Raw genomic sequence first — 22,246 nt, 5'->3', positions numbered from 1 at the left:
CAAAAAAGTACTTCTTACATATGCCGCTAGACACGTTTGTAATATTTACCTATCTAAGAATATATGGAAACGAGAGATTTTTCTCATTGATTTCGTCAAAAATCTCAAATTTAATTGTTTTTAAGCAATAATTTTATAATTACATTTTTGTCAGTAACGTAAGGAATGTTACTTTCTATTTGGAGAGGCATTTCAGTAAAGACGAATGCTAATTTAAATCTATTTTCTTGAAAATAAAATAAACTGAAAGAGGTTTAAGTGCTGTTAAAGAAAATTTAAATGACTTAAAACTAGTTTTCTTCATCTGTGTTGTCATTAACATCAGCAAAGGGTAATACGTTTCTGATAGATGTTTCCTCTGAAAACTCTTCCAAGACGTATAGCTCCAAAAATATGGTACATATTTTGACCAATTTTCAGTGACATTTTACTAGTTTTTGGCATAGTTGTGCCTTTGCCTGCTGCTGAAATTAGCATTACACTGGTATGTTGCTGAGAAATTAAATCAAAATGAGTACATAACAAAGTGTTAATAGCTGATGAAATATTAACATTTGCTATCAGTCAGCTGAACGATACTGATGATATGCTAAACAGATAAACATTCATCATCGAGTACAACAGGTACGAAAAAAATTGTAATAAATAAAGACGCAGTTAGAATTAAAATAAATAGTACATAGATCCAATATGTCAGTGACATCGTTAGGGAAGGATACAACAAAATTAAAGAAAGGGATATGCTAAATAAACTTACATGGAATGCAGGATACAAGTTTTTTTTTTTTTTTTCCCCGGTATCTGGATACGGAATTTGCCTATACAAAAAGACAATTATTTCACATTAGCTTCACTCTGTTATAAAGGAGTATATTTTACAAATGCAGTCGAAAGCAGAGACGTAACTATCGATTTCACTGAAATAATATTTTGTTATTGGTTACCATAAACACAAAACAATATCTTTGCCCCAATTAAATGACAAAAATGAAACAATGCCCATTTCAATTTGTGATTCTCTTTACAAATTCAGTTCTAAACAAATAACGTCAAAGAGGAAAATGGACGCAAACTAGTGATCACAAAGAAAGGAAAGAGGTTGAAGCATAGCTCAAAAATTGAAACTTTGAGTAAAATATATTAAATATAAAAAAAAATGAATACATTTTACTCGATCAGATCAATAACACCAAAAAATTTACTTATACGATTGTTATTTGTGTTGACTAGAGTGTTTGCCTGTTAAATTGTTTTCACGGCGGTTTTGAACCATATGTGTTAATGGCCATTACAAACAATTGCAGATAAACAGATTTACTACCAAGTTAGCAGATAAAGAACAGTGATTGGCCTTCGCAGTATGACCATAGCATATTTTTCTCAGCAGACACATAATAAAATAATCACAATGATGTCCCTGGGTTTTCCTTATTCTCTCCTGGAGATGCTACACGACTTGGGTGTGTCTTTAAACGTATAGAGTTAAACAAAGGAGAGGGGTTCAACACTGGATCAAATAAATTACCGGTAGAGCAAGTTGAACCTCAGCAGTAACTGTATAACCAATCCAGCAGTCCGGGTTAAAAAAAAAAATTGTTTCCATTGTTTTATTGTTTTAGAAATATTTCTTCTAAACGCAAGAAATTCAAAGCATGGGAAGACACACATAAGTTTTGCCTGGCGTGTACCAAATGTACATCTCTCATCTTGCAGTGAGTGCAATTTTCATTCAGAGGACACATGGTCGGCCGTACTTAACAAAATTAAGCAAAGAAAAACGACGAAAAAGACACAAGACCAGTGCAGGTCTACTAAATATTCATCCGAATGCAGAATCAGTTGTGTCTTGTGGGGAGTGCTACCGGGCCCACCCACCCAAAATTGGAAGGACGACGCCTTATACCGCTATCGCAATCGGATGCAGTTGGGGATTGTTACCCTATTTTCAGGAACCCCAGTTGGCGCATGTCCCATCGCAATTCTGAGGTTGGCCATTTGATCATGTAAAATGTAAAAGCGGGAGCATAGAGTATTTTTCGTTACCAGTATCCAGCAGGTAGCACTGCCTCGCCATCCTGATGAGTATATAAGGACAGGAATCTTAAACCGTTCGTATAGCCAAACCGACAGTTACACATGTGGGAAGTCAGTCATGACACTATCGTGGTGATTTACCTCCACAAATGGGGTTGAGGTATCATGACCAAGTACCCTAACCTGTGCGTACTGGATTGACATTGTCTTCTTTGGTGTCATCAACTTCTGATCGACATGCAAACTGGACCCATATATGTATGCACAGGGAGACTTAAAAAGATGGGCAACGTCGTGCTTCTGCCCCGGTATGGTCTATCTATGTATTTACAATTTCAAGCCGAATTGATATCCTTGTACAGCCAAAACGTTACCAGCGCATTTGTACGGGACGAACTGTATGTCAAACCTAGGGATACAGAAACTACCACCAATTAATGTTTTAATGGGCTAGCACATCAGCCATGAAATAATTCACAATCTCATGGTGGCTGTATGCGGCTATAGAGAAATATTCATAGATTGGTGTCCAGTACTGACAACCAGTCGAGTCCAGTTTAGGGCTAAGTCCCACACATTCCTCTGTGGGTTTGTCCGCTCAGTTATCCTTGAGCTTAATATTTTTTGTTGGTGTTACTAAACAAAATGATCATTTGAATAATCACTTATATCAAATTCATTAACCAAAAGTTGTTCGTCCATTCATTGCAATATGCAGTATGAACAAATGTATGTTCGTGTACAGCATCTTGATGTCACAGTACCGCATCTTGATGTTGCCATAATAGATTTCATACATCATGAGCCTTGATTAGCTTTGGTATCAGTTTTGATTTTTTGCTGTGAACAATCACACACCCTGTTATCATTTCTGTTTAAGTATTTTACATATCAAATTACGTTTTTTGTTACAAGTTTCTCTGTTGCTTGGCCAATTCTTCCTGTTTGGTACGGAGCATCTTCACTAGCCAAGGTTCCGATATGTTAGCCCTATCTACGCCTTGGTGGATCGTTCAGGTATTTTATGACTTTGTCTTAGATTCATATATTGTATTTTACAAGTTTCCTCCCTTAGTATGTAATATCAACCGAACAATAGCATGTAACAGCAGTGCATTGTACATCGGCCGTAAATGGAGGCTATTGACTTCAAAAGGATACTTTGTAAATTTAACATGTAAAGTATGCCTACGTACCATAGATGAAAGGACATGTGTATTGCTCCCCTTGTCGATCATGTAGGTAGTGATCAAACTGGAACAACTCAGTTTTGATTGGATGCAGTGAAATTCACTGACCCAAATGTACAGAAACATCTGCTTGATCCGCCAGTGTCGATAGGGTTAATACATGCCAAACAAACAAAATATACATCAAATTGGACGATGAACACGTGTGCATGGTAAATCAAATCGTTTCTAAAAGTAAATTTTTTTCCAATTAATTTCTTTTTAGTCTTTGTCCTTTATTAACATACATAATATGGTAATATGTATTTTTAGACTAAATGCGCCAGTCGACAGGGTGGGTGCCATGGAATTTGGTGCCCTAGTCAAACCTTCAACTATGTGCCCCCCCCCCCCCCATAAACCATTCATTACTTTTGATATACAGCTTGACAATGTATCAATTTTCATTTCGATATCATGCAGGTCAACTCGTTAAAAAAACGTTTGCTAGCACATCCGTAAAGCGGCTACGCTTTAATGCTACCTTGTGATGCTAGACTGGTTTTCATTTCTTCCATATAAAAAAAAATATACCGATATCAAGCTGTCCGTGAAACAAAAAGTCTACCAGACTAACCTAATCCACCGAGCGTTTGGATTGTCTCAACAAAAATATTTATGGCAAGCACCCAAAAGATCCATACTGGAACTTCCTAATATTCTGGTTAAATTCAACTCGCAATCAGTTCAGTTACGACTCAGTTACGTAACTGTTTTGGGCGTAAAGGGAAAATTCCTGGGTACTTTCAAACTTTCGTCAATATTTGCAAAATTCAAGGACTTTTCACCTGACAGAATGAGAACTCTTCATTTTTGGTGCTTTATGCAGCTGCTTTCTTCACCATTTGGTCTAAGGCACTGCCTGTGGCATGTTACAACTTGTTGGGTGGTGTCAAAAATGGTACTGGCAGAAAGATTAAGGGTACTTTAGCACCAGTTTTTGCTGCTCATACCCTTTGGAGCCACCCTACAATAGCACCGACATACAAGAAAATGTTTTTTTTAACTGGATATATTGTATGACCACAGCTTTATTTCCCAGCATTATACGAACAACCATCTTTCCCAGCAGACAGTGCCTTTTTTTGTTGTTAATGTTGCATCATCTGTCAGTACATGTTTGACTGCTCACGATTGTACACATGATGCTGAAAATGACTCATTTCATCCACTGACAGAAAATGCAAATAAATTTCTTAGTGCAACCTAAATTTTCCGACAATATTTTTTTGCTTTCTTTTCTGGAATGTGTCAATAACATGTTGATGCCAGGTTCCAGTAGTCATAGAATTTCTCAAAATGAATCTTGGAAATACATTTCAAATTGTTATTGCTTAAATATATTAGTTTTCAAACAAAACAAACAGGCTAGAAGGATTTTCACTATCAAAGACAAAGGTTCAAAAGGACATAAACCAACAGGCTTTAAGTAGGACGATAGTGGTGTTTGATTGGTTGAATGCCAGGAATGATGTCGCATTCGAATTATAAATTTTAAAAGACGTCATTGTTGGGTTGCAAAACAACCTCTTTAACCTGGACATATCCTCTATTTGCATTACTTAAATGTATATAAATTATAAATTGTGGAGCAATTGTAAAGTGTGGATTTTCATCCTTTCATTTTTGCATATTAATGTGTTTCTTTCATTGTACATTTACAAAATACAATCGGTATTTCAGTTTCCATTATTTCATTTTATTCTCATTTTCTAGTTTGAAAAACTTCTCCCACTCTATGAAAAGTTTATTTTTCCGAATGCCAATACATTTCCCCCAAATTCATTTTTGTACCCCCATTGGATTCATATAGAATGACGACTGTTCCTGTTACTTGTGATTACAATACTCCCTCTATTATTGTGATATACATATATTCAGCTCGATACAGCAGTGTTTGATGACGTTTAGTCACATTCCAGCTGGGAACACACATCTGTGGAATAGCAATTGATTTTCAACATAGCTTTAATAACTTTAAGTCATATCGCTAAGATAACTGCAGTGTAGAGTGATGTCTAGTACTGGGGCATAAGGCTGCAGACACTTAGCATGATGTCCCACCCAGTCACATTGTCCTATCAGGCCAACCAGTCCTAACACTAACCTCTTAATGCTGAGCACCTAGTGAGGCAGCTGTTAGTGCCATTTTTAGTCTTTGGTACAATTCGGATGGGGTTCGAACCCACGACCTCCCTCGTCTGAGGTGGGCGCTCTAACCATTAGGCCACAGGAACGGTCTCAAACTAAAATTACTTGTACCCAAAAGCTAACAATGTATTTAGGAAGGCAAGGCCAGCTACTAACTGGCCTTGCTGGTCAGGACCTTTCATTCAAGTACTAAGCACACTTAACTAAGGTACAGACAAGCAGAGTTTCATTTTCAACCACAACGGTTGTTTGGTCATCCTATGCTACATTATAATACCCAACGGATCCATAGCTTCTTAAATAAAATCACCAAAACAAAATCAAAGACTAATGTCAGTTCAAATGTGTGAATCCATGTCTTCACTATTCAGTTCAGCTCTTGCGGCACTTTGCATGTGTCCATGTATTTTTGTTGAATTCTGAATCCAGATGATTCCTGGATTTCCGTAAAAATCGTCACCAATCACTGTTGTCTCCAGATATCGGGGCTTCTGAGGTATAGCATTTGCTGCACAGAAACATGGTGCAGCAACTAGGCAGACTCTCGTCCTATGATGTACACATCAGGTTTGATAAAATTTGTGATTATGTTAACAAATGTTACCATAACAGGACCCTGAAACTGTCACTTTCATGCATAACAATGGAGATCCGATTTTAATCAGATTGTCAGGATCATAAAACCAAAACCCAGTTCAACTGCAGTTTTCCAAAAAAATTGCTGTTTGTTAGGTACATACCCCCCCCTCCACAACCTTTCATCCATTACCTTGAAAATATACTGCCTTGTTCCATTTAACATCTGCTTTAATATGAACATGAAACATTTAGTGTCTCATGACAAAAAGACATTCAACAATGATCTTCAGGTTTATTTTATGGAAAACATCCAGATTCAAATGTGGGAAGCATTTAAACGGCTAAATTTGAATTGACAAACTGCCTTCAGCTCAAAGTTGATGGATATATGACCTTTTCCATTGTCCTTATGGACAACAATGATACAAGGCACATTGCACAAACCATATAGGACATCCATGCAGATCAATTTAAAAATTCAAATGTGATTTTCATCAAATTTATTTTAAAAATCAACAGATGGATACTATTCTAGTAAATCTGTAGGTTTTTATATTTTGCTTCTATTTCAATAGAAACTTTGCTTTGACCAAGAATGCATGATACTAAATTTGATTCATGAAATCTAATGCAGTTAAAGCAATAGCCGGCAAAAGTAACAATCAGAACAAATGCATTAAAATCACGACATTTATTACATCAATACTAACCAATCAACATACTAAAATATGTACTTGATTTAAATACGAGATGAACAGTCTGAATGAGACAAAAGTCACATGATATGATACAACACAGATTGGTATGCTTTAAGCAGATTCTTCTTGTGCTTCTTCTGATTCTGCTTCTGCATCCACATTGTCTTCAGAATCATCTGCACTGTCTGTCTTTGTCTTTTTTGATGGACTGGAATTTTCCTCGCCTTCATTTTCTAAGCATCTTTTTTCACCTGGTTACGAGAAAAATCAGAGCTTCAATAAATCTTTGTTGCCTTAAATTGAAAAAAGTATTATAATTTGTTTTCTTTCAAGTAATGTAGCTTTCATACCATTCTACTGATGACATAGCTAACACAGTAATAAAATGACAAATGCTATCAAGAGAGTCAAACCTATGCAAGAAATAGAATTCATTTTCAATCCCTATTTAATGAAACAAGTAGTTATGGATCACCAAACTCAGAGCTGTTCGTGCTACGGGGAATGCAATGTACTATGAACCTTAGGGTACTCAATTACAATTCCTGGATCAAAAATCATATAATAAAATATATTATAATGCCTATCTATGATTATAAAACTATTTACAATACAAAGCTCTTTGCATCTATTTTCCTCAGAAATTCACACTGCAAATAGTACCAAGGGAACAGCTCTCAAGGCAAGATTTGATAATGGATGAAGCTTCAGAATAGTCTAAACCGCTTTATGCATCTTTTTTGTGTGGGGGTGGACTTTACAATAACTGACATTTTGAAGTAACGACCTTCACAAATGATGTAAAGCCAATCACATGAAACAAATTGCCTGACAAGACTGGGAAGGGCAGAAACTTCTAAATAATAGCCTGCTATATGCTGGAAACTCGTCTTGAATCACAATTTACCAGAAGTAACCAGAAAGGAACAAAAACTGTTGGAAACTGATATGTTAGAAATCAATGAAATTGCTGACAAGGTTCAACATCTGCCATTATTTCTTTTTGCTATTTTTTTTTGTAAAAAAAAAAAGGAAGAAAAAAAGAAAAGTTAAGAATTTTTTCCACAGGGACATGATTTATGAACAGGCTCTGCAATTTGAGACATTCACACTCAATTAGGGACAATTTTTATCCTTTGATAATGTGTGTGTTTGGACCACAAACACAAGGTACCAACGTGAAGCTGGTCTGGTTCCCATCACAGCTCAGGTGAATTTAATATGAAAGTGTATACCTGGTCAAATATGCAGAAAACTATATAGATTTGCCCTCAAGTCCATAATTTAAGAGTTGTTCAGCGAGACCTAGGAAACAGATTCTTAATACAATAGCCATGACCTCATTTATTTCTTTGAATTACATACCAGTTGTTTCTTCACAAGCATTTTGGTTTGAATTTTCTGTCTCTGTCCCATTTTCTGATTCTTCACTGTCAAGCTTCTCTGCATCTTTTGAATCCTCAGAGTCTGCAGTGACCTCTTTGGGCTAAAATGAAATTGAGCATTCTCCATATTATACTTCATCAATGAAAAAATTGATTAATGGAAAAGAAAAGAAAAACCCAACTAATAATAAGCATACCACTACAGCAAAGGGATAAAATTCCATCTGGTACCATACTGTGTTGCTAATTAGTACATACTATGGTTTAAAAATACATGGTTCATACTGAAGGTGTTGACTGGTCCCGGGAGCTCATCTGTTCTTAACTACTGGGGAAGTAAAAGTAGCTATAGGTGCCTGTTTAGTTCACACACACACACACACACACACACACACATATATATATATATATATATATATATATATATATATATATATATATATATATATATATATATATCTCCATAGCAGAACAATTTTCGAAGTTAAGATCAGTTGTGACATTAAGAGTGAGCGAGACAGAATAACGAGTAGTTTGAGGCTCACGATGCACAACATTTATCCACTGCAGATCTTTCTACTGATCTTGCTTTTTGAACGTGTGCTACCATTTGGATATTATGTCAAACAGTATCCTTATTGTCATTTATAATAATTATATACAACATTTTCCAAGAAAACAGATGGGTATCGTGAATTTGAAACCAGGTGTTACAGATACTTTTAGCCCAACACACACTTATGAAGCAGACCAGTTTATATTGAAAACAATGACGCCAAATATTTATTGAAATGGATTTTATTGATGTAACTTTTGGGTATTTTATGCATCTAAAATATGTCAGGAGACAGATTTTGTTAAACTGAACATGTCACATCGGGAAAAATGACAAATCAATAGCACATTAATTTTTTTTAAAAAAGGAACCAGACATTTGTGTAATACAGATTTAAAAATTTGTGGACTAGACTTTACAACTTTTCAGGGAAAGTTAAACAAGATGTAGACTAGTCAAGGTGAATGTTGTATATAAACAATGTATTTTTTGTCTGTATTTTCATAGTAATTCACATGGATTTAGCCGATTTGTGACAAGAATTGTCACTGTAGACCCAGGTAAATAGCAGAAATAAATGTATTTTTGTGCCACTCATTTTAGTAATAATTATGCTTATACCCCTTGGGGGTCGGCATGTAATGAACAAAGCAAATTAATTTTCCCAAAATGTTAGCATCAATTTGTGGTAAGTGGTCCATACATTCATTTTAAATTGTAAATGCACCTCATTTCTTTCAGTTTGGAAAACTGAACTGGTACCAACACTCGTGCCTGCATAAACGTCCTATGATGATTCTGTGTTGTCTATGCCCAATTCTAAGAGCAACACAACACCATCATAAACAAACTAAAATATATAAAAAGATTAATATTGTCTAGAAACGGACTTCTTTGATAATTGGTTCTGTACATCATTATTTATGCCCAATACCTCGTCTGCTTCCTCTTTTGCTTTTATGACATCTTCAACAGTCTTGGTTTTAATTTCTACAGCCTCAGTCACCTCCTTGGTCTCTGCTTCAGTCTGAACAACTTCCCTAAGAAAAGAAAACATTGTGAGAATTCACTGTCACTCCAAATATTCAACACCACCTTTATCACATATAATAAAAATTTCCATAGACAGTTGAGATTAGGGCATAACCGACTTTTGATCCGGAAATCGGATTCCACCGGATAGTATGAACTTCCGATTAATCGGAGTCGGACAAGGCAGGAACGACCGATTCGGATAATAAAAATAATAAAGTTGAATTTCTATAGCACCGTGTCTAACACTGCGTGTCATTTGATAGTGCGTTAATAAAGTTAAATAAGAAGTCAGAAAAGTCCAATATGGTCAACACAACGGGGTGAAACGATAATACTTGAGTTAGACCGAAAGATTTAAATTTATTAAAATATATAATACAGTCCTACCTGTTTATGTCAACATCCTCAATAATGAAGGCATAATATTGAATACATTGACACATGCTAATGAGGTATTAAAAGAAAATGATTCCGCAAGAGGCCAACTTTATAGGACCAAACAAAAGCCCGTTTTATTTTTATTTGACTGCGACATTAAAGCATGGCGGCAAGATCAACTAATTGTTGAATAAAGTACAGGATGGAACTGGCCGCTTGCCGACATAAATGATTAAGGCGGGAAAATAAAAGCCTGGCGGCAAGATCAACTAATTGTTGAACAAAGAATGGGTCGGAACTGGCAAAAAAATAAAAAATTTCATGGATTCTTTGTGGCTTTGAACTTCGTTGCATTTTGCTATAGTCCTGCCATATCCTTCCCCTTGTGACATCGGTGTGATATGCAAAACGTGTGTAACACGGTTTAAAAAGTTAATTCGAAAAACCTTTTAATTTAGCATTTCCGATTAATTGAATCGTATCCGGAATCGGAAAAATTTCATGCCCAAAATCCGGAACCGGAAATCAGTAGAAAAATGCTAATCGGTTATGCCCTAGTTGAGATACTGAGCACCAGAAGATTATGGCCACGACACTGTACCCTGCTGATAATACAAGTGTGGATAGATGAAGGGTTCCTGTACTGTTCTTAAATTTTTAAAAAACTATATTTATATTAACATTCTCTTTGAAACTGCCTGAAATATTGGAAAATCCACCTTACTGCATCCACATTTGTCAGATGCCTGTCTAGGAATACCCAAGCTGGTTACAGGAGAGGCAAGTCTTTAAGAATGAAGCCATTTAACTTGTTCATCAACATTAGTTTGCTCAACTACATTAAACACGCTTTAACTGCAAATTCAACATTTATCAGCCATTGTTACATGTTGCAGGTATCTTTGATGCTGTTGACAGATGTAGCACAAAAGGTCAATGTCTCACTTCAGGGCTGAGCAAATCTCATAGCCCGATGTCCTGGACTAGTCATTTTTGAAGTCTGGCAAAATTTTCCAAGTTGCTAGTCTGGGACAAGTGCTTTTTAACAAAGTTGTGCTAGTTCTTATTTTTGTGCTTTAATCATTATACCTACTTTTATTTGGCCAATCATGCCCTCTGGGCGTAATGAATACTTGATTCTACTCCTCTTTGTGTATACATTTACATCCTGTTACCGCTTGACTGCATATTGGGCTAAGCAACCAAATTATTGGCAAATCAAAACACTTCAAACAAAAGAAAGCCAGTATGATCAATTAGCAGTGTTGTAAGCGGTTTTATTGCAATGAGTTTACTCAATCTACATCATAACCAGCAGCTCACTATGGTTTTAATCCAGCAGTCAGTGTAATTAAAAAGGTACTTTACGGACATCAGTGTTGGTTTCCCGATTAAATGACGGTAATGATTCTTTAATTTATAATTGATTATACAGATAATTAACTTCCATGTGCGATATTGTGTTTGAAGCGAAACAATTACGCTAATTAATGAGCTGTTTCAGTTCATATTTAAAAGCGAAAATTGATCTTATGATCACTTTAGAAGTTGTCAAGCAAGCTGATAGTTACTCTGCAGATAAAATGATTTTGCTACATTATTTTCGCAAGGAAGGTAATAACGGCGATTTGGAGAAGGCAAATTTGTTTGAAAACGGAGGGATAAAACGTATGACAGATACCGAGTGTGCTTGTTATCCCAGTCTTGAATATGACTCTGAAGGTGACAGACATACATGGACATAATTTCAAATCCATGAGCTAAAACATATATACATGAACATTAAGAATCCAAATGTATAACTACCAATGTTTTTAAAAATTAAATTCTTTTAAGAAAAAAATTATGTTGTATATTATTTTTTCTATGGATTAAGTACATATGTCTCATCAAATCTTGGCAATTTATTACCATTTTGGGACCAGTGAAAATTAAGGTGGGACTAGTGAAGAGAAAGGTGGGACTAGTAAATTTTCTGAAACCACTTGTCCTGGACTAGTGGTTAAAAAAAAAAAAAAATGGCTCAGCCCTGCATTTAGAATTGTAGTGTAGTTAAAATATTTCTATACAAAAAAAAAAATACAATATAAAACCAGAAATGCCAAAATCAGATAATATATACTAATAGTGAATAAAGTTTAAAAAGCTTAATTTCATTCAAAATTCTTATCCTTTTAACCAATTTTGGCAATCCTCGATTCCATTGCATTCAAAGACAGCAGAACTTGAAAACACAATCAGAATTTGATACAAGACATGATAGTCTGTAAAACATCCGTTCTAAACATAGATTATATACTTTACAATGCAAACAACTGGGTATAGTTCAAACATCCTATCAATATGGGGCTGTTATTGGCATTAGTGACCACTGCTGCTATTATGACATGCACTTAACCCATTACCTCATAGAGCTAAGTTACCGAGTGCAGTGCGCTATAAATAGAACACTTGTTACTTATTTGACTCCATACGCATAGGCCTGGCTGTTAAGCAATTTTAACCATTTTAAATTTTTGGTACACATTATGTGTGGAAAAATGTAAGAGTCAAGTTTGATTGTTATAGCTGTGTAATTATTTTTCACATAATAATAATTTTTTATGTGCTTTAAAATCTTTAGAGAACTTTTTCATCGTCAAGTCAGTGAAGCTGCGCAACCAACCGTAGTTGCCATTTCTCATACTTGAAATTTACAAGTTTTTTTGTCCACGTCTACATCACTAAGTCATCTGCATTTGATAATTTATAAAAACTAATTGCTGCCTACATCAATATTAGAGCCTTTACCCAAGTTATTGAAGCTTTCATAGCTGCGATTCTAATTGTGAAAACGAGAGTACTGAATGAAATCTGCAGCCTCCATCTTGGAGAGTGGAGAATATGACCCAGTTACTTCAAATAGCAGATTTCGACCAGAGCATAAACAGTGACCATGTGATCTGATGTAATGGTCATTCGTAGAAATGACTAGTGTCTAATACACACACCCCCCCCCCGGCGAAAGTGGGCTACAAAAGCATGCTTAAAATGGCTGATGCTTACTGCAGGCGTCAAAAGGCGCTTGCAAGTGAAGGGTTAATGAATAATTTTATTCTAGATTTAAATCGCGAGTGTTGGCATGTCTGTGTATGCCATGAACTTGATGGTGTAGGAGTTCAATGAAAACTTTAGTATGTGTGGCATGGCTTAGAGGAAAGACCAACAAAATTGATGTTACTTGCAAAATTAGTGATCAGAGAGTACTATCTCGTGTTCACATGGCTCAAGAACTACTCAAAGAAAATATAATACCAATGTCAGACAAAACGTACAAAAAAAGGTGATGGCTATGAACTGTTTGCAACAAAAGACTTCAGAAAGCGCATGGGTGCTAGGCATAAAAAAACATGCACAATAATGCACCTAAACAGGTTTGGAAACGTCTCGTACGTGATGAAAACAACTACACAAGGAGAAAGAAATGTTGGTAAAAATAAAAAAACAGACTGTGCAGCAACTAAATACTAGCAGTTTTATTCATTGCTAGAGATATATTAGTAGAAGAAATTCTGCCTACAGTATAATATAATTGGGATGCTTTTTCACTCACTGAAAATATTCATGGGAAAAATGAACATTTTTAGTGGCCTACACATTCTGGTCAACTAGGCACAGGTTGCTGCGAAATAAATTCTGAAGATGTGCAAGTGCAAAAGAGTAGCTAGAAACAAAATCATTGTGCATCAGTGCAAAATGCCTTGCAAGGGGGAGATAACACGAAAAGTACAAGAATAAAAGGCAAGATGAACACTGGTATCATTTAGAGGCTAAAGATTCATCATCTGCTTTAATGATGCTAAATTCATTTTCTAAAAGTCACCTTAGATTCATTTTTTCCCTTCTCTTTCTTTAAATATCCACGCAACCAATAATTGTCTTTAGTGTGCAGTGTACTATGACAATAATATGTATCTTTTGATATAAGCATAGTCTACTTTCCATACTTGTAACAGTACCATTTTCGCACATGTTGGAACAGTTCTCATCTAGAAGATACAAGCAGATTGCATCAAACCTTTTATAATTTGTACTGCAAAGCAAAAGATGCCCCAGACTATGTATGCGGCAATGAAGTCCACTTCCCTTAGAATGTACAAAAAGATTTAATCTTTTAAGAGTAGGTGTCTTGAACATGCAGTCTGCAAAATGATTGGTATCACAAGGTGTCATGAGACAACAAAGGTGTTGGCCCTTGGGCCATAAAAAATGTTCTCATGTGGCCCTCTGGGTGGTTTGAGGTTGAGATTCCTATTTAAGAGGCTAGTCAAGCTGGATGCATGCCAGGTTTTGTTGCGGTTGAAAGCTGCTGGGGATCGTTTGACAGATGGGAAATAAACTGATCATTATATCATTGGCATTAGAGTCAAAATACACAATAAATTTCGTAAAGTAGTGTTGAGAACATTCATTTAGAGAAAGGAAGAAAATCCTTAGTAACCAAGGCCAGGATGAAAGTAAAAAAGACAAGAACAAGATACAATGATAAAAGGAAAGAAATAGTACAGTTAAACATTGACCAAGAACAGATACTGAAGAGAAGCATGATGCATTTATATAGGAGGTAAGGTTTACTAATGATATATTGTACTACTAAGGGCTTTGGCAGTTCTTGGAATGGCGACTGATCAGGTGCAAAGTTTTGACTCCGAATCACTGGATAGACTTACAGGCAAAAAGGTTTCAATTTGATCAGAGTTTCCTCTAACCCATGCCACCCCTTTTTGACATTTGGACACTTATGTTGGGGTACACCCAAACATAAAATGTTTAAATAACAAAATTGGGGTGGCAAGGGTCAGAGGAAACAGACTAGTTTCAATTCAGTGAAAATGAGGGCAGTAGTGTCTGCACAAGTCAACAGATAATGTTAAACTTCTAACAGATGCTGTATAAATATGGCAAATGTCCCAAAGGACAACTTTTTTCTTGGGTAAATGGATGACTTGCTCAGGTTTACAAACTTTTGGAGGATTATGCAACTGGTGATGTAGAAAATACATGTACGTCTCTGTATTTCCCATGTTAATATTTCTGGCATGTTTCTGGTCTTTTACATTTAATTTTTTTGCCATGCTGTTGTAAAGTTTTCATTGTACATTCATATGAATCTACTGTTTATTGGTATGCCTTAGTATAAAGCATATAAAATTAAAACTTTGGTTAAGTGGCAACTTGCTACTTTAATAAATTTATAGCACTGAGAACCAAATTGCAACAATCAACTTTTATTTACAGAGCCTGAGAGTTCTTCAGCTACAGAAACAAAATAAATATTAAGGAACATTTTTTTCCTTCAAGTGGTTGAAATATATAAATGACAATTTTGTCAGAGTAAAAATCTACAAGTGGTGCCATATTTGGTTACAAATAAGAAAAATATGGGTATGGTACCACAAAAATGGATTAGACGAAGCAACTTTTATTGACCTCATAAGAAAAATGAACAATACAATTTTCGACCTGAATAAAGTAAGCTTAATGTAATAGCGCGTGTGCATATTTTCGTTATCTTTCCCATTAAATATAGTCGGTTCATGCCAACCTAGCGTAATAGCGTCTGTCCACAACAGTAATAAGACATTTCTTCATTCGAGATTTTTTTTTACTTCAGGCTTCCGTTTTCTTTCATTTCAAGATTACGTCAGCCGCCGATGGAAATTTCTAGAAAAACATACCAAAATATAAAAATATTCAAACATAGTAAACAAAAAATAATGAATCTGAATTTAAAGTATTTAAAAGAATGATTATTGCTTTCCATAAATCTGCCATTTCGATCGATTTATCAAGCTTTACGTTTTTTTTTTCTTCTTTCTGGTAGATCTGAAACTTTGAAACAGAATTTGTGTGTTCAAGAAATAGATGAAAAGTCGTTAATTTTCACAAAATATGTAAGAAGGATTGAAAATGGGTTTCAAAAGGTTATGCAATCAACAATGAAACTGTACTGAAATTTGCCGGCCATAAGCAATCACACAATTTCACATGCCGTTCTCTTCATTATGCAGGTGACCCACATTTTCAGCCCAAATGGAAAGACAAAGAAAAGTTACCTCAGGAATAATTTTCTGTTAAATTATTTTGAAGATCTGATTGAAAACCAATATCATAACAGTAACTGTATTGTAATTAAAACATCTTGATCATTACTCACTTCTCAGCTGGCATTTTGAAGTGTTTTTTCTGTGCAAAAATAAATTAACTCTCTTTTCTCTACTGCTTCCTTCTTCCACTGGCAGACGACTGAACTTCCCGCCGATTCGTTGGCGCTCTTGTGGGCACGTGGACAGTAAATTAATTTCATTGGTCGCTTAAAAATAGGTTCGCTGAGGTTAGAGGGCGCTATATTTGGACCACGTGACAAGAAGATGGCGACCTGCACTGTCTCACACCTACAGAGTTTGCTCAATGTATATATCAACGTTCTGCAATTTCATTTTAAGATTACATAAAACACAAAATATGCATCTATTGAAAATTCATTTAAAAGTATCATCATCGCTTGCATTTTTAATTAAATTTTGCAAACCGATTGTAATGAAATGGCAATAGACGTTTGTCTCGAAGCACAGTAACAGCCTAACTTCAGCTGGCCAAAATGTTATATAAAGTTCCAAAATTTGCTTTTTTTGTGAAGTACTAAGCGTTATAAATTACGAGTTAGCAAATAAATATAATTCTTTTCATGGTTTGTGACCATAGTATTTTTTTAAATTCTTTTATCGCCAGCAGTTTCTTTCTCTTCAAAAAGTGAGCATTTGTTAACAGCGTATATATGATTATTATATGCTCATTTTTTCTCCATTAACTTAACATTGTCAAAATCGTTCAGTATTTTTTTATATTGCACACCTTCATATTGCACTCATGCGCAGGACGTGTGTGCCCAGAAGTGTATTGGGAACTACTTTGTAAACAAATCATGTACTCTCACGTAGCAGATGCTTTACATTTTGGTTGATAAATTTGTTTCTGAATGAACTAAAGCAGGTGTTTCATGGACTGCCACAGACCAGCTGGTTTGCTACATTCTGTGTTAACCTTTTTGATACATTGTTTCGGACTTTGGCAATAGACGCCAGATTTCATAAAATTGCTTGGTACTTACAAATAACATGCAAGTTATAAAGGCATAAACTGTCTCCTTTAGCTGGTAATAAGAATGGAAAAAAATATTCTTACAGTTTTATGTTCTGAATTTCCTCAAGATGTACTTTCTTAGTTCTGCAAATCCGAATTACATAAGCCATGTCATGTGTTCTCAAGCTTGATTACACATTTCAAAATTGTACTGTAATTTCGATGATATTCCAAGTGCAGTTATATCCTCCTTACTGCACTCAAAATGAAATAAACATTAAATTCAATAGTGTCTTTTTGATAATTGCAATTGAAACACTTCATATTTTTCCCCTCATTATGATTTTAAATAGTCATTGACAGAACAAACAAATCTGCAGATGTAAACATGCTTCTCCAATGCTGCTTCAGTCTGATGTATTTCACAAAAATAACAAAATCTATTCATTCCACATCAAATGGAAAACTTGTTGCAATTTGCATTCATACACAATATGACTCCAAATTTCAATTTTAAGTAGACAAAAATGCCATTTTCTTTCAAAACTTATGTCTAGCGCACGACAAGTTCAAATTTATCTGGGTGGAGTTATGTGCGCATTAATAATGTTGTGTAATGATAAATCTGAGCTTGTATATTTAGTTTGGAATATGGCATGCATTCATTTACGTTGTTTCTTGTAATGTATTTTGTTTATATAATTAAGCCTTAGGTAGAATAAGAAAATGAGCATATAATAAATAAAAAGATTACTGCATTTGTATGGGGAAAATATGAACTTATTTTGTCGGATGGATATACTGCACTCCCAAGGTCATGCATATTTTGTAGATAATATCATGAAGATAAATATATTATAATTTGTATATGTTTGAATAATGATCAAAAAGCACAATCAAATTTGATTTTAGTGAATTTTATGGAAATTATTTACATTTTTCTATATATAGCGCCTTTTGTGTATTGAAGTCACTGAGTCATACTTGATTGGACAGCTTTTACCTTGTTTAGTATTTTTGTTAGGCCTTTATTTATTTTATGGCACAAAAATAAAAGAAATTATGTAAATACATATTCTGGATTCTCATAATCATAATTTCATCCTTATTTTTTATGTTCTGACAGATTCACGAGTTATCATACCTGTCCAACTGAGTAAAGTCAAGTACAGCCAACTGACTACATTACATTAATTGCACCAGAAATTGGTCAAATGTAAATAAATTGTACCAAAATCACTTAAATTAAATATTGTTTTGCGTTTTATTATTATTAAAACAATTACAAATCATAATATTGGGGTGTACACCAATATATTCGTCTCATACTTGTAAATAATTATGTATTTTGTTTTTTTAGTATATTTCAGTGTTTGTTTTAACTGGAATATAAATCTTTTAGTAGAATGTTTTATAGGGTTAAGTCTAAAGTATTCACCACTGAATATAACCAGACTGCTTGCTACAAATTTATGTGTTATGTAAGAGCTTTTGTATGGTCTTCATATTGAAGTATAATTGCTACAAAAACTTCTGTCTTTCCAAAACTTTAGACTGCATACCATATGATTAATATGGTTAAAACCAACATTGAAATAAACAAATAGCTATAAAAAAAAGCAGATAACAAACACCTTTATTCATCATTTTTTCATGTGAAAGTAAAAAAAATTGTGTAATATCTGTCTTCTTGCCTTTAAAATCTGTGAAAAAGAATAATGTAACAATAGAAAATCGAGGTATTTTTATCATTTAAATGTCCACCTGTATGAAAAACGTTTTAAGCTAAATCATCTAAAAATATTTTATGCATCCCACTTTGCATAAAATATTTATTTTCTTGAATATTTCTCCTGAATGGTCCAGTAGTATATATATACATTTTCAGTTTTATTTCTTTTTTGTTTTGTTTCATAGTTATATTGTGCTGTGTTATATTTTGTCACATAATATCAAATTATTTCTTAAAAGGAGAATGTAAGGTAAAAGGCCCAGATAAATGAAGATGATTTTGTAGGGGGATGGATGTTTCAATAGCCTAAACAGGCAAATAAAAATGAGGTGGTGAGGTGGTGCTGGTCAACTTATTCTAACAAAACTAGCACATCTGCAGAAGTAACAAGTATAAATTTGTATGAATCTTTTTTTTTTACTTCCTTAATAACCATACATTTTGATACTATATTGTAGCAAAACGAGTTTAAATATTGTTGATACCTCTACCAACTCTTCAAGGAAGAGAATTGACGTGCATTTCCAGTTGAAAATCAACAGGGGGAGGGTATGTTGAAGTACATTTCTATGCCCAAAAAAGGAAGAGAAATCACATAAAATTCTCAACACATTCCATATTTAGATAAATACATAAAATCACTCACATGAAACCATCTCTGATCCCTTTTTGGAGTTTTCAAGAAACTTTTTTCATTGCCATGTTCAGTACTTTCCAATGCTGTATGGTTTCAAAGGAGAGCTAGATGGTTTCTTTTGTGCAGTTGATGACATAATATATTCCCACTGTAAATCAGATATTCCAGTCTAAGTTGTAAAAATGGGATCCTCAGAAACAAGGGTACCTTTCCTGAAATAGTAAGATGGTCAAATTCTGCTGATGAAAGTGCCACCTGGCAGAATTGTTTTCTTCACCATCTCTGCAAAAAGTGGTTGGAGGATCCCCATATCACCAAAACTGGGTGGGTATTTGAGGTCTGGGAGCACTGTGCATATTGTGGGCTCAAATTATAAGGGACCTCTGAAAAATTAAAAAAGGGATGGATGTTAGTGAAAACCCAGAGGCTGTCATCTGTTCTGGAGAAGTAGCCATATCATGATTTTCATGCTGGCTATCATGGCAGCCATGTTGCATATCAGATTGGCAAAAAATTTCATTTTGGGCCAGGTAAGAAGTATTTTAGTGAAAACCCCATGCTGGCACAACCATCCATTCTGTAAAAGTAACAGCAATAACTTTCTATGTGTGATAATTCTTTTAGTGAAAATCACATATCAATATGATCACCTATTCAGGAGAATAATCCATAAGAAGATTTTCAAGTCATCGCCCATATTTGATGATCAAGGTACATCATTTGCATTTAGGACCCACTTAACCACAGGATGAAGCTGTATGACTCATTTTATGATTTTCAGACATATTTTATGACGAGTAGCATTAACATGCTGATGTGTCAATAGTCTTGCATAGCTGAAATGCCAATAGTCTTTTTGTATCACAATGATATAATGTCACAATAATCTCAAAATAGTGGTTTTGCCCAAAAGGTCGAGCACTTTGTAAGTCCAGTGAATAATTTTTAAATAAATAATTCCTATCAAATTATATTTGAACACATCTAAAAGTGAGTCCACTAGACTGATGTTAAATTATAAATAATTAATTTTTTTATCACAAACCTTATAGAAAAACTAAGACAACGAGATGACCAGGATGTTGTTCATTTCCCAGCAAAATAATACACACATTCTAATTCTGGAACCATCTACAGTCAAAGAACCATGTAAATATGCTTATAGATATTTTATTAAAGTTCAGCCAACAGTCATGGACAAAAAAGTTACTTATAGAATAAGTTGTTTACAAATGACCCGTACAATCTATTATCATTGACAAAAGTTTTTACACAAAAGAGATATACAGAACAGTATCTTGAACATTTTAATGAATAATCATATCAGCATGGGATTTTCAATGAAAGACTTATTAAAATGTGTCCTAAGTGAAAATAGTGACAATCTTACTTCCAGTAATCTGGTTATTGGCTGATCATATCATTATTGTGCTTTCACCAAAGTCTTTGTATGATGTCTAGTTGGTTATAAATGGAAATGGTGCCTCTCAGATATTCAATAAGGTCACCATGGCAGCTATGTTGAAAATCTTATTATTGTTACTCTCCCAAATAGTCCTAGGGGTTTTGATCAGATATCAGATCTTATGACGTGTTGTTGGACCTAAACGCAAACTGTGTTAATCTGACATCCAATATGCCCACCACAGAAATTAATTTGAAAATCTTTTTATCACTGAAGCATATCAGAGATGGCTTGAACTCTCATTAGTTAAACTAAAGAAATGGTCTTATTTTGAATTCTCTTTGAGAGATTCCTTGTCTTCTTTGTTTCTTATATCAAACTTATTTTATAATTTTTGTTGGGCAATGTTTTGATACATTATTTATGTTGATCAATGTTACATGTACTAGGAAACCTAATCTTCTGCTGCCATTATTTATGCAAACAAATAACATTAGTTCTGAGGTTTGATAGGGATGAAATTATTATGGAAAGAACAGGGTGTAACAAGAATAAATTTATCTAAATATGTTTGGTTTTATTGATTTTAAAATAAAATTTGGACTAGAAACTAGTGACAAGCATATGGAGCACAACTCATCCCCATGCATATTTGACCCATATAGGATGAGAGGATGGGTGCATTTTGTGCCATGATGCTTTGTTAATTGGTAGAGCATCAGATTCATGGCGGCACTCTACAGTTTCGTATTTTGCATAGGGTTAGAATTATAAAGAAAAATAATTTCCCTGGGATTCCTCACTGGTTATGCTGGCTGTTTAAACAGACATTATATATATTAGGCATTTATTGTACAATATCCAAAGAAATTTCAGCCATATTGCATGAAAGTTACATTGAGGTATACCAACATTCTCTCCAGTGTGCATATTGCAAATGTAAACAACTTCACCATACACCCAAAAATCTCTCAGAAGTTCATGATATCTGTAGAGCACCTTGATAAAGAACACATATGTATTATTATTGTATGATTTAATTTTGGCTGATGGCAGATACATTTAAAATGCAAACATTAATACAGTCTTTTTGAATAATTCTCCTTTATTTTCCCCAAACAGAACAGTATTTATTAGTGTCAGAGTCCCACACTAGCCCAGCCCCTCCCCCACTCTTATGATGAAAAGTGAGCTATACATTTTGTCAGAATAGTAGCTAATGTTATGCTCAAAGACAGGAACATGAAATTTGCCGTATTTGATCCTCAGATGTCACTGATAAATTTTGCTGTTTAAAAAGGGATG

The 22,246-nt window shown here is 34.5% G+C and overlaps 2 protein-coding genes across 2 annotated transcripts in view; one reads left to right on the top strand and one right to left on the bottom strand.

The window, feature by feature from the left end:
- Positions 1-6,669: 6,669 nt before the first annotated feature.
- Positions 6,670-16,389, bottom strand: LOC149785693 (uncharacterized). Its single transcript, XM_089979548.1, has 4 exons — positions 16,242-16,389; positions 9,567-9,672; positions 8,057-8,177; positions 6,670-6,942 (listed from the first exon to the last, which is right to left on the bottom strand). The coding sequence occupies exons 1-4, from the start codon at positions 16,253-16,255 to the stop codon at positions 6,803-6,805; spliced, it is 381 nt and encodes a 126-aa protein (XP_089835674.1). The 5' UTR covers positions 16,256-16,389; the 3' UTR covers positions 6,670-6,802.
- A 16-nt stretch (positions 16,390-16,405) lies between these two features.
- The window catches only part of LOC149785692 (COMM domain-containing protein 9-like), a 72,062-nt gene continuing 66,221 nt past the window's right edge, over positions 16,406-22,246 (top strand). Inside the window, exon 1 of the mRNA XM_089979546.1 lies at positions 16,406-16,497. Coding sequence (XP_089835672.1) covers positions 16,456-16,497 — 42 coding nt within the window. The 5' untranslated portion in view covers positions 16,406-16,455. The remainder of the gene's footprint in view (positions 16,498-22,246) is intronic.

The sequence above is a fragment of the Sinohyriopsis cumingii genome, chromosome 13 (assembly GCF_028554795.1).
Source record: "Sinohyriopsis cumingii isolate HCF-2022 chromosome 13, ASM2855479v2, whole genome shotgun sequence".
NCBI classification, from domain to species: domain Eukaryota; kingdom Metazoa; phylum Mollusca; class Bivalvia; order Unionida; family Unionidae; genus Sinohyriopsis; species Sinohyriopsis cumingii.
The sequence above is the reverse complement of the archived record's forward strand: the minus strand, read 5'-3'. Positions and strand labels throughout refer to the sequence as shown.